The sequence below is a fragment of the Moschus berezovskii genome, chromosome 26 (assembly GCF_049115385.1).
Source record: "Moschus berezovskii isolate FMDL1 chromosome 26, NW_MosBer_1.0, whole genome shotgun sequence".
NCBI classification, from domain to species: Eukaryota; Metazoa; Chordata; class Mammalia; order Artiodactyla; family Moschidae; genus Moschus; species Moschus berezovskii.
Window position 1 is genome coordinate 28,943,039 of NC_142485.1, and position 12,980 is coordinate 28,956,018.

The window sequence follows — 12,980 nt, forward strand, 5'->3', positions numbered from 1 at the left end:
TAAAGAAGTATTTTTATACAAGACATATGTAGTTCTTGTAGAAAAATTAGAAAATGTGAACACAAAGAAGAGAAATTTCACTTACCCTGTAATCCGCCAGTCTTAGTGTATATATACATCTTCTCCCTATCTTTTCTCAGAAAATGGAATTAATATTATAATTTATTTTTAAAAATCATATATTACATCTTGCATCCTAAAATTCAGTCAGGCACTGATAACCTAAAAATGGATTTGCATGACTTTTTACGAGATAAAATAATAGAAAAGAAATGTTCCAATAATTAGTCATTAAAATACTATGTTGCCCTTCTCAAAAAGGCAGTTTGAAGAAATACATTACTATTTTAACTACCTTCCCTATAATAATTTGTTTTACTTTTCTTTGTTTAGTACTTCTTTCTAGGCCTGGCCATTTTAGGAACCATGTGTTTGCTGAATGACTGAAAGAAGGTATCAATCAGTAATACCAGGTTCCAGAATAATTTCTAGCAAGATCCAGGCCACCTTAAACGATAGTAAATCCTTTTTGATGAAACCAGTATTGTACAGTTTTTTTTTTTTAATCTGTTATTGGAGTATTGGATATTGGTATAGGTTTTCTTAAGTATTGGAGTCTGGATTAAGATGTCACCAAGATTTCTTTTCCAAAGGAGGGTTTTCTTAAAACAATCAGTTTTTATCTGACACAAAATGTTTACAACTTGCTTTTAAGATTTAGAACTCCATCTCTACCTCTCAATATTTTAAGATTAATAACAGCACATTCACAACTAACTCAGTTGTGATATTCTTACAGTGATATTCAGTAATTACAACGCCTATAACTTTATGCTTCATTTAATGTAAATAAAGTCTGCACTTCTGTGTAACAAGATGACATGATAAATTTACTAACTCGATGGATATAGAACCATGTGAATTCTTTTTTCTATCCTTTTTTATCCTAAACACTGTCACATGGGATCCTTGAACTTTGTGTGGGGATCCATTTGGCCCACATTTAGTTGGGTTTATGGGCTTCCCTGGTGGCTCAGCTGGTAAAGAACCCGCCTGCCAATGCAGAAGACAAAAGAGACACGGTTCGATCCTTTATACTTTAATTATTTTCATTCCTCCCACTGTGGGCAGGTGAGGTAAACTTTTGATGTGTTGATTTTTTATTTCTATCAATGGTGATAGATTTATGAAGATCACCTTGTTGCTGAGTCGCTAAGTCATGTCCAACTCGTGGTGACCCCATGGACTGTAGTCTGCTAGGCTCTCCTCAGTTCATAGGATTCTCCAGGCAAGAATACTGGGGTGGGTTGCCATTTCCTTCTCCAGGGGCTCTTCCTGACCCAGGGATCAAACCTGCATCTCCTGCATAGGCAGGCAGATTCTTTGTACTACTGAGCCACCAGGAAAGCCCATGAAGATCACCTTCCCAGGCTTATGAGAAAAGAACTCTACAAAGAGTTGGCGATGCCTGTTAAATCACATCTCTTCACCCCGTAAGAACAGGAAAAGCAGAAGGGAGCCCCCTGGTGGCTGTGAGTTTCAGCTGTGGACTAGTCAGCCAGGTTTTGGATTCTCTCTGCTCCGCAACTGGTTGGGTAACTTACTCAACTTTTGAGTCTTAAGACTGGTTAGTGAATGTAAGTGCTTAGATGACTAAGACTAAGGGAATTCTTTAATTAATTCATTGATGAATCTGTACTATGATGATGACCTTGCTGCTGCTGCTGCTAAGTTGCTTCAGTCGTGTCTGACTGTGTGACCCTATAGACGGCAGCCGACCAGACTCCGCCTTAGTCCAGTGATTTTTCAGCTCTAACCCTCTGAGTCTGCATATGGAAGATGAGGAGAGGCCGTCCAGCTTACAGAATAATTGTAAGGATTCAACAAAATGGCGTATATAAACCATATGCTGAGTGTGCATCCAATAACTGTAAGGTGGAAAAAGTAATCTATGTTGAAATTGAAAACCTTTTAAAATGAGAAACAAACTGCTAGAAGCAGTGCCGTTGGTATGTGATACGCATCCTCTGGATCTTAATCCCTCCAAAGACTGTCTGGTGGTCATAGTTTTATCGCAGTTGTATATGTTCAGATGATACCTTTGATACCCAGGGATGATCCTTTTTAAACGAGCTTATCCATGAAAGCCCTCATTAACAATATTAATGATTCTGACATGGAAATCAGAACTTGGAACCATTTTCCACAAAGCATAAAAACATGATTTAGCAGGGCTTGCCATGGGAATGATTCTTTTCAAAGCTAAAGCAATCCCTGGACTTGAAACATGATGCTTAAAATCTGATTATGAACTTTAATTAATATGTTTTAGTAAGTTGGCAAGTCAAAAAGCTTCCTCAGCTGATTTTAAAGTTATTGCAGCAGTTTTAATTGAAAGAGTTGATAGATATACAGTTTAATTAAAATGATTTAAATAGGCAATCTAAATAATGAAAAAACAGATTGACAGTTACTGCATAAGAAGCTTTTCCTTAATTGTTAACTTATAATCTAATTCAATGCAATATAATTATATAATTTCCTATATATAATAAGACTTTTAAGTAGTCTTTTTTGTTTGTTTAGTTCTCATTGTAATGTAATTTGTTTCATACAGTTGTACTTCAATCTGACACTGGAAGTAGTTTCATATATATTAATAAACACTTTTGAATATTAAATCATTGAAGCTGTCAGTTATCCATTGACTCAGATTAAATGAAAGAGATGAAAGTATATCTAAGCTGTAAAGAGAAAATGAAAGAAGGTTATATTAGCAAAACTCTTAAAGGACTGTTGGTACTTAAGTTTGACTTGGCTTTTTATTGTATGCATTTTAAGCATAACTTAAAATTCATGGTTATGGAAATTTACAGTTAAAAATTTTTTTAATTCATCGATTTCCTTTATTGTCCCCCTGTCGCTTTGTTTATTCTGGACCTTCCCCCATGCCCCCCACCCCCCACACTGGGCATATACTTCTGTATTTGTACTTCTGGTGTTTGAAATAGAACTAAACCAAATCAAGGTTGTATTCTATATATACAGTTTTATAAAGATTTATATTTTTGCTCAATCTGTGTATTGTTGACATTATTCCTTGTAATTCACAGACGTACCACTTTTTAAAGCTGTGTCATATGTACCATCATAAATGAGCCACGTCCCCTTTTTGTCCTGATGCTGTGAAGCATGCTTAATGTTTTAATGACGCAGAACAGCAAGGTTTTTGCAGCGTCAGATCTTTTACCTAGATCCCCAGATGCTGGGAAAGCAGCAGAACCAGGGTCCCTCCATTTATGCGTTCCGTTGAAGACAGGACTTCCCCAGGAAATGGCAGGCTGTGTTGTTTCCCTAGTGTATTTCTCCAATCAGAGGACACAGCCAGAGACTCAGAAGTATCACAGAATGGCTGGGGCCAGACTCTTTGGGATTGAGCCTCAGTTCCACCAGTAATAAGCTTAATTGTGTGACTTTGGGCAGGTGGCTGACATTGTTTCCTCATCTGAAATAGACATGGTTTCCTCATCTCTATTTAACTCTGTTTAACTAACAACCCACTTCTTAGAGTTTCTATTACCCACCTCTTAGCGTTTCTGTAAAGATGAAAAGATTTGAGAAATACTTGAAATCATAGCTAGTGTATCATGAACTCTATATAATAGATGGATTTGTTTTATAATAATATCACCATCATCATTACCATTTCACTTGACTTTGCTGTGTTCCTGGTCACAAATGGCTTCTCACAAAATAACACGGCAAGCTCTTGCTTTGGGAAGACTGGATGATGGTCGCAGTAGGTACCATATTGTTCACCTTTGCGACAGGACTTACTCTTTTTAGCCATGAGAAGACAGAGTGGTACACATTGGACTGTGCTATATGCTGATGTGCTGCCTAGGGGCTTGCTTGGCCTGTGGGGGTTGCTTCTTAGTGGACTCATTTTGACTTTTTTTTAATTTATCAAAAGCATGGGATATTTATCCTATTTGTGTGGTCTTGAGCATTTAAAATTTTAATTATGTATTACTCACTTTTTAGAAGTATTAAGTTTTTTTTTTTTTGGCAGAGAATTTTTGTCTGCAAGACTATTAACCATGACTCTCTCTATATTTTCCTTATGTTTTATACTTACCAACACCAGTAAAAATACATGCTAATATCTTATATCTTATATACTTGAGGTGAAAGGAAGTATGAAACTTTTATTTGACTACCAAAAGTATTTTTTCTATGTCATTCCCTAGGTGGACTGTATAGCCATTTTAGCATCTGAAATGCCTTTAGCAGACTCTTATCTCATTTGGTCCTGTATTTTAGTCAGCAGTAACTATGCCGTTTTGCCAACTAATGCAAAAACAGGCAGGAACATTAAATATAGACATATTACATATTTATATTATGATCTACTGTACTTAATGTTTCTAAAAGAACTAAAGAGTTTTCATTTGTTAGATACTGTTGCTTGTCAGATTGGTGCAGTCATTTTAAAGAGTGGTTAAATTTCAGAAATAGAGCTTTTTATGTCAAGAAACTCATTTTCTCACCTTTGCACGTGAATGTTATCAAGGCAAAACTTGAGTGATAACAGATCTTTCTTATATTTACATTAAATTTAGAAATTACAATGTAAACAGATAAATAATTGGATTGCTGTTTAAATCTTTAGCCCAACGTAACAAGGATTTTTCTATGGACACTCTAGGGTCTCAAGGTATCGTATTAATAACATTATCAGTCTGAATCTTTTGTTTAATGAAAATGAGATTAAAAACAAAACTCAAAAGTTTTTATCACTTAAAGAAGAAACATTACATATTCATTATCTCTGATGGACGTCTTTTGAAAAAATTTGGTAGATTTACAGAAAAGTTGAGCAGCTAATACAGAGTTCGCATATAGTCCCCTGCCCTACACAGTTTCCCCTATTATTGTCTATTTGTTATAATTAATGAACTATTATCAATATGTTCTTGTTAACTAAGGCCCATAGTTTACTCCATTTCTTGGTTTTTATCCAGTGTGCTTTTTCTGGTCCAGGATCCTACCCAGGACCCCACATGACCTTTAGCCGTCATATTTCCTTAAGTTACTCTTGTTTGGGGCTTGTTTTTCATACTTACCTTGTTTTTTGATGAACATCTGTTTTTCAACACATCCTTAATAAGCACCCATTTACCAGCCCTGAACAGGCAGCAAATCCATGCCCTCAAAAGGTATAGTTTTTAGGAGAGAGCTTATCGTTTACTCTATAAATATAAAGACAAATGCCTTATAGCACATTGCTATTTAATACGACAGTTGAGCAACTTCTGATTTTTCCATAATGAGCGGAAAAACATGGAGTAACCATTTGCAGATTAATTGCAGAAGTATAGCTGTTGTATCTCTAGTCTGTAGAAGATCGGTGTTCTTTTTAAGAGAGTATTATTTTTACATTTGAGAAAACATTTAGTTCCAAAAAAGTTACTCTGTTTATAATGAGACTATAGAAGTGGAGAAAAGAACGGTCAACCCCTTGTTGCCTTCAGGGAAAATAACAAAAATTACAGTTGAAGTTTTTCTGGTGGTTGACTAAGAAGCTTTTCATACAATTGCTGCCATAAACTTGGTTGCAGAGAAGTTTAAAAAATAAAAAGGTGTGATGATATGGTATATCAGAGATGAGGGTAGGGTTTGCAAGTTTATGTTGCCAAATTGTTGCTGATTATAATATTTTTTAGTTGGAGTAACTAAAGAAGCTGAAATAGCATGGTTCTGTTGAAAGCTTTGGCACTAGAACTTGATATGGGGCCAACACTTGTTAAACCAAGAGAATAGGAAAACTCCAGGAAGAAAAGGTACTCTCTGGCCATTGAACTTTGAATCAGTTAAATTATTTTGGGCACTATCCGTTCCGTTCCGTTCAGTCGCTCAGTCGTGTCCGACTCTTTGCGACCCCGTGGACTGTAGCCTACCAGGCTTCTCCGTCCATGGGATTCTCCAGGCAAGAATACTGGAGTGGGTTACCATTTCCTTCTCCAGGGGATCTTCCCGACCAGATCTTCCCGACCCAGGGATCGAACCCGGGTCTCCCGCATTGGAGGCAGATGCTTTAACCTCTGAGCCACCAGGGAAGCTCTTGGGCACTATAGTGACTACATATTGTTTTATTTTTGCCATAAAGATTGCTGTGTTGAAAGCATCTTGCTGACCGGTGGCAGCTGGGGAGACTGCTGGCCGTTCCTGTCCAAGGCCAGTGTTCAACTTAACAGGCCATTAGCCATCAGGGATGGGCAGCAGAAAGTAGTTATTTTTGGAAACTTTTATTTACTTTTGGGCCACTTACTTGAGCAACTAATACTGTACCCTACAGCCTTTGAATAATTGGACCGTGTAAGGAAGACGCCATCACTGCCTGTCTAATCATTGGCCTGTTTAAATATATGGACATGAATGAAACCTTTTAGAAAGAAATTTTGCTGTGAGCTGTATTTTCAGCCACATGGGTCAAGCTCTTTGAACAGTAACATTGTATTTTTTCCTTCAGCTCTGTTTTTCCGCTGTATGCACATTTAAAATCAGTTTCCATAGTGACATCTGGTGGTAGTTTTGAAATCCTAGAGAGTATGTTTGGAATGATAAATATTTTTATTTAATAGCTCCAGATTTCCGGCTTCTTTCAAAATTTTCAGCTTTTAACAAACTCCCCCTGAAAATGCCTTCCTTATATTCTTGAGATTGGAAAAACTAGGCATCTCTTGCTTCCGTCATGTTTCATTAAAGCCGAGAACATTGCTGGATGGCGCATATATACCAAGCTTGTCTGAACTTGTCTTCTGTGCTCAGAATGCAGTGTCGAATCACACAGCAGCGTCCTTACCTTGCCTGCTGCTTCTGCGCTGTAACCTTTTGACAAGAAAGGTGTCATTTCCACCATAGCCATCTCACTGGCTTTTTCTGGTACATCACCGATTATCTTGTCTGGCTGCAGGGAGCTCTGCGGCAGCCCTGGGCTGTCACTTCTTTGTCTCTCCCGGCCCAGGCTTACAGATCATCTAGTTGGTTGCATGCCATTGCTGCTTTTCCAGAAAGTGAAAAAGGAAAAAAAAATAGACGCAGAGAGGGAGGTATTTGAAGACAAGAGGGAAATCTTTGGAAGTCAGCGTATGGATGTATATATGTGCCAAATAAAATGGAGTATTATTGTGGGTGTGTGTTAAAAAATCTCTTTAAAACCAGAGTTTAAGTATTTATAGTTTCTGTTGGTTGTTTCAGGAAAAGTGAATTTATAACCCAGTGTGCAGACAAGTAGGAGCTATTGAAAGCTGGTTTGGTAGACAATCATGGACTGGGAAGAATGGGACTGGGTATAGTTTTGAGAAGGATCACAGTAAGTCGATTCACTTCCAGCAATACCTGAGAGTCTTCGGTTGCCGTTTTCTTGTGTCAAAGGTACTAATGAAGACGTCTTCATGATGGAATTTTGAAAATGTGTTTCTTTTGAATGGATTAAGATAAGTTACAGAAGAGAGCCATCTCTGCATGCCAGTTGTGGCTCTAGGAAGGATGGGGGAAGAATGGTGACAAGTGTACAAGAACTGAAATGATGGCTGAAGATGAATTAGGAGTAAGTGGGTAAGGACAGAAAGCATAAACACTGCCCTGGCCAGATTTGTAAGCAGTTGCTTTGTTGGTTGTCTCAGAAACCAGGATGCCTATAAAGAATAAATGAGATTCCGATGAGCCTCTGGTTGAGGAGGTACCTTACTCTGGACTCTTATAAACTCTCTGCAAAAATCTCTCTGCCAAAGTATGGTCTATTCCCACCTACGCCGTGCTTTTAGAACAGTGGTTCGAATTAGAATCTGCAATTAAAGTAGTGCTTAGGCACTGGACCCTGGACCTCTGTGACTAAGCGGGGCCCTGGAATCTTCTGTGCGTTACTGTCCTTGAAGTTTGGGAAAGACTCTTACCTCCACAATGGGAAACTACTTGTGGGCTCTCATCGTGGCAGCCCCTACCCACGTCCGTGGTCCCCAGCACCCTTGCTGGGGTGCTGTGTGTGACGGTGAATCTGTGGCTAATGATAACAGTGTAGCCTGATGGCGACAAGACAAAGTTCTGGAATCAGACTGGCTCATTGACATCTCAGTTCCACCTCTTTAACTGTTGACTGACTCCGTAATCACTGTGCTTCTCAATCGCTCTTACGGCTAGGGCCATTTGCTTACTTTATCTAAACTTCTGCCTCCTCGTTTGTGAAGCTTGGAAGAAAATCAAATGATTCCTATGTTCTTTACATGATTTAATGCATGTAAGCACCTAATGAAGTCCTTGACATGCTGTAAATCCTTACACTATTAAATTATTATAAATATAGCAATTTTACTCATATTATTATCAGAGCTTTTTTTTTTTTTTTTTTTTAAAGAAGAGATTATTCAGTATGCCCTCCTTTCCCTTTGGAAGTTAAAAATTCACCTTATTTTTTAGTTACCTATCAGCTGTATTAATTAATTTTGCTCTTTTACAAGGGTATAATAAAATACATTAAAACATGAACATCTCAGAAGTCACTATATGAAACATACATAAAGATATATAGTCCAGGAATTCATGAAATATGAATACCTGAGTATTTCATTTGCTGCTGCTAAGTTGCTTCATTCGTGTCCGACTCTGCGACCCCATAGACGGCAGCCCACCAGGCTCCTCCATCCCTGGGATTCTCCAGGCAAGAATACTGGGGTGGGTTGCCATTTCCTTATCCAATGCAAGCATGCATGCTAAGTTGCTTCAGTCGTGTCCAACTCTATGCAACCCTATAGACAGTAGCCCACCAGGCTCCTCTGTCCACAGGATTCTCTAGGCAAGAATACTGGAGTGGGTTTTTCCTTTCCTTTCCATTTCCTTCTCCGAGTGTCTCACTTAGGCATGTTTAATTGCTAATTCACGCAATTCTAGTTTCTCCCATATTTGAGTAGAGTGACTTTGGCGTCTCACTTTGAACTGATGGTAACATATGGTGATTCCCTGGGCCTTGACACCTTCCCTCCAGACTGTGGCTCAGCAGTCAGGCACAGACATGTAGGGTCTCCCTCAGTTGCTAGGTTGATTGGGAGAGAGGGCAGTTCCCAGCCGAAGCATCCGTCTCATGCATGTACACTGCAGTCTGGACGCTTTCTGACCAGACTCCACGTGGAACTGGATGGAAAATCAATAGCTGTTTTTGTCTGTGATTTAAATCTTATAATGTATTTGTATTTTCTGTCTCTTTTTTCCTTCTACCCTGACAGTAAAAAAAAAAACAACAAACCTACTGTATGTGAATGAACACTTAATTCACTCCTTCTGAGTACTGATCTGCAAAAAAATGGACAGAATAGCATTGACTTGTCTTTTCAGGGTTTTCACAGTAAATTTGGTTGACTGCACCTTTGTCATACTAACGGTAAGACTGATGGGATTTTGTTGGTACCTGACGTCAGAGATTCGTGGTGTTTGAACTCCAGCTCTGCCATTTCCTGTGACCCTGGGAAAGCCTCATCCCTTTTAATCTGAGATTTTCATTCACAAAATGAGGATATCGGAGAAGGCAATGGCAAGCCACTCCAGTACTCTTGCCTAGAAAATCCCATGGATGGAGGAGCCTGGTAGGCTGCAGTCCATGGGGTCGCTAAGGGTCGGACACGACTGAGCGACTTCACTTTCACTTTTCACTTTCACACATCGGAGAAGGAAATGGCAACCCACTCCAGTGTTCTTGCCTGGAGAATCCCAGGAAAGGGGGAGCCTGGTGGGCTTCCGTCTCTGGGGTCACACAGAGTCGGACACGACTGAAGTGACTTAGCAGCAGCAGCAGCAACACCACATATATGGGAAGATTAGATACAAGGAGTGAATAAAATAATGCCTGTAAGATAGTTATAGTGCCTGATATATGGTAAAGATGGACAAAACATTTCCTAATTATTGTTATTAAATGCCTGCAAATGACACTGAGAGACACAGTTTTTAAAATGAACTAGTTGAGGATTAGAATTCAAAAGAGATGAATGCAAGTACCTTGTACCTGTCTCGAAATTTTCTAATAATGCTTCACCTGCCAAGTGAATTATGTTACATTTTCATGACATGGCAGAAACAAGAAAAGCATTTGTGCATTCATTTGTTTATGTAATCCTCTTAGAACATTCAGTTATTCCCCGGTGTCCTTTGTATCAACTGATGGGAGCGATAAAAAAGAAAAACTGGAAAAGATTACTTTCCCATGGTTACTAAGGGCACTCTTCTTTCAGGCTAAAAACAGATATCATTTTGCTAATTTAGTGAACAGATTCAGTATGCATAGACTCATGTTTGGACAAGAGAAAAAGGAAAACATGTTTGACTTATCTGCTGCACAGACACCAGCTAGCTCCTTTTTTATTTAAGAGTTCTGAGTCTTTGTTCTATAGTTTTAGGGGGAGATCCATTTTGAGGGTTTGCTAAGAATTAATGAAGCAGTAGTCGTAATGCTTCTGAATAGCAATACATATTCATTTTATGATAATCCACTTCACATTTTAATATTTAGGTTTGCTCTTTATAAGTTGGAAACCTTTCGGGGAGGGTTAGCTATAATTATTTAACATTTAAAAACAGGAGGTCTTTTTTTATATTAATAACCTCAGATAAGCACATATTTAAATTTTCATAGTGATCAAAAAATAAGAAATACAGATGTGTATTTGGTCAAAATAAATACTGCTTAATTTCTGAGCCCAGATTAAATTGATATTTGTTACTTTTTCCATAGCATTTTGCATTCAATGGGAAACTTTAGGGATTCTAGAGTTGTAGGATTTCCAGAGTTCAACCTGGATCATATTGAACCCTGAAAGTAGCATTAACTCACAGTGATGCTCTTTGCTGTGGCTCAGATGGTAAAGGATCCGCCTACAGTGCAGGAAACCCAGATTCAGTCCCTGAGAAGGAAATGGCAACCCACTCTGGTATTCTTGCCCAGAGAGTCCCATGGACAGAAGAGCCTGGTGGGCTATAGTCCATGGGTCATAAAGAGTCGGACATGACTGAGCGACACACACACACACACACACACACACACACACAGTCCATGGGTCATAAAGAGTCGGACATGACTGAGCGACACACACACACACACACACACACCCCACAAGAGAAAACAATGCAGTGGTGTATTTTGGGAAACAGTCCATGGGTCATAAAGAGTCGGACATGACTGAGCGACACACACACACACACACACACACACACACCCCACAAGAGAAAACAATGCAGTGGTGTATTTTGGGAAACAGTCCATGGGTCATAAAGAGTCGGACATGACTGAGCGACACACACACACACACACACACACACACACACACACCACAAGAGAAAACAATGCAGTGGGAAACAGTCCATGGGTCATAAAGAGTCGGACATGACTGAGCGACACACACACACACACACACACACACACACACCACCCCCCCCCACAAGAGAAAACAATGCAGTGGTGTATTTTGGGAAAACCAAATGACAAGATTATACCATTGAATAAAAAGGTGGGGTTTGCTCAAGACAAACGGATATTTCCGCTGTTAATCATCCTGAGATTAAGTAAGCCTATGAGTGATTTCAGGGTCTGGGCCAAAATGTTACAGACATTCTAACTGTCATCTTTGTAATTTTATAGCTCTGCCTCTCACTAGTTGATTTAATGAGAAATGTGTCCTAGTTTGGGTCCATTTGAGGACGATTCTGTACCAAGTTCAGTTAAGAATTACATTCATTCTTGTTCATTCATCTAATAAACAGTTATATAAATAATAAAAGTAACGTGCCATGTAAACTGGTATTTGACAAGGAGGCTGTCTCTGCCCCTATGGCTCTTGTAACATGGTGAGAGCACAGATGTTTGTAGCATCTTGATCGTGTTGCCATTTGTTTAAGGCTGTTGAAGGAAACGAAAGGATTTCAGGACCTAAGAGACCATATTTGCCCATTCATTTCTTTGGGCTGTTTTGAGACTTAAATCGGATAATTTTTGTAAAGCACTCCATGTGGTGCCTGGCACCTAATACTAATGATGACAGAAACTTCTATAAGAGTGATGGTATGTGCCGAGTGCTGTATTCTAATCATTGTAAGTGTACTAGTTCATTTAATCAAATTACTGTTGTTATCCCATTGTATAGAGGAGGAAACCAAGGCACAGAGAGGTTAGACCATTTGCTTAAGATGGCTTTGCTGTGAGACTTGCATAAGTCAGAGTTGTCATGTAGGCTGACACTTTCCCACAGTGACAGATTGTTGTTGCTGACATTCTGCTTCATGCTTTTCTTCTTCCTTTGCTAGGTGTCATAGAGACTTCAGATCGACTGGACCGCGAGTCGACCTCTCATTACTGGCTGACAGTCTACGCCTCTGATCAGGGCGTGGTGCCCCTGTCCTCCTTTGTAGAGGTCTACATAGAGGTGGAGGATGTGAATGACAACGCTCCGCAGACGTCGGAGCCTGTTTATTATCCGGAAATAATGGAAAACTCTCCCAAGGATGTATCTGTGGTCCAGATCGAGGCATTTGATCCAGACTCTAGCTCTGATGACAAGCTGACATACAAAATCACAAGTGGAAATCCACAGGGATTTTTTTCAATTAATTCTAAAACAGGTATGTGTTAATTCTATTATGTATGATATATTCATGCTTGTACGCTCTTGATTTGGGGAAATTTAAGAATTAAATTTCTTTATTTGCCACTTTTCTTTCATTTTTGATAAATCATTTTCCTTTAGAATTATTCAAGACAAGGTTGTATTCTCTGATGAAAATTTAGCCCCATTTTTTTTTTCTTTCAATTTGCTTTTGTAAAACTACTTTGCTTCTTACTAGAGTTTCACTTGCAGGTGAAAAAGCAAACTTTGAAGTTTCATTAATAGCTCCTAAATTTAGTAATGTATTTTAAACTTAACTGCAGATTCTACTGC

The 12,980-nt window shown here is 38.8% G+C and overlaps 1 protein-coding gene across 6 annotated transcripts in view; it reads left to right on the forward strand.

The window, feature by feature from the left end:
• Positions 1-12,980, forward strand: part of FAT1 (FAT atypical cadherin 1) — a 126,951-nt gene that overhangs the window by 49,559 nt on the left and 64,412 nt on the right. For all 6 annotated transcript variants that reach the window (XR_016036509.1, XM_055416455.2, XM_088832718.1 and 3 more), the window contains exon 3: positions 12,349-12,663. Coding sequence is in view for 5 of the 6 variants with exons in the window: in XM_055416455.2 (XP_055272430.2) it covers positions 12,349-12,663 (315 nt within the window). In the remaining variant the exon portion in view is untranslated. The remainder of the gene's footprint in view (positions 1-12,348; positions 12,664-12,980) is intronic.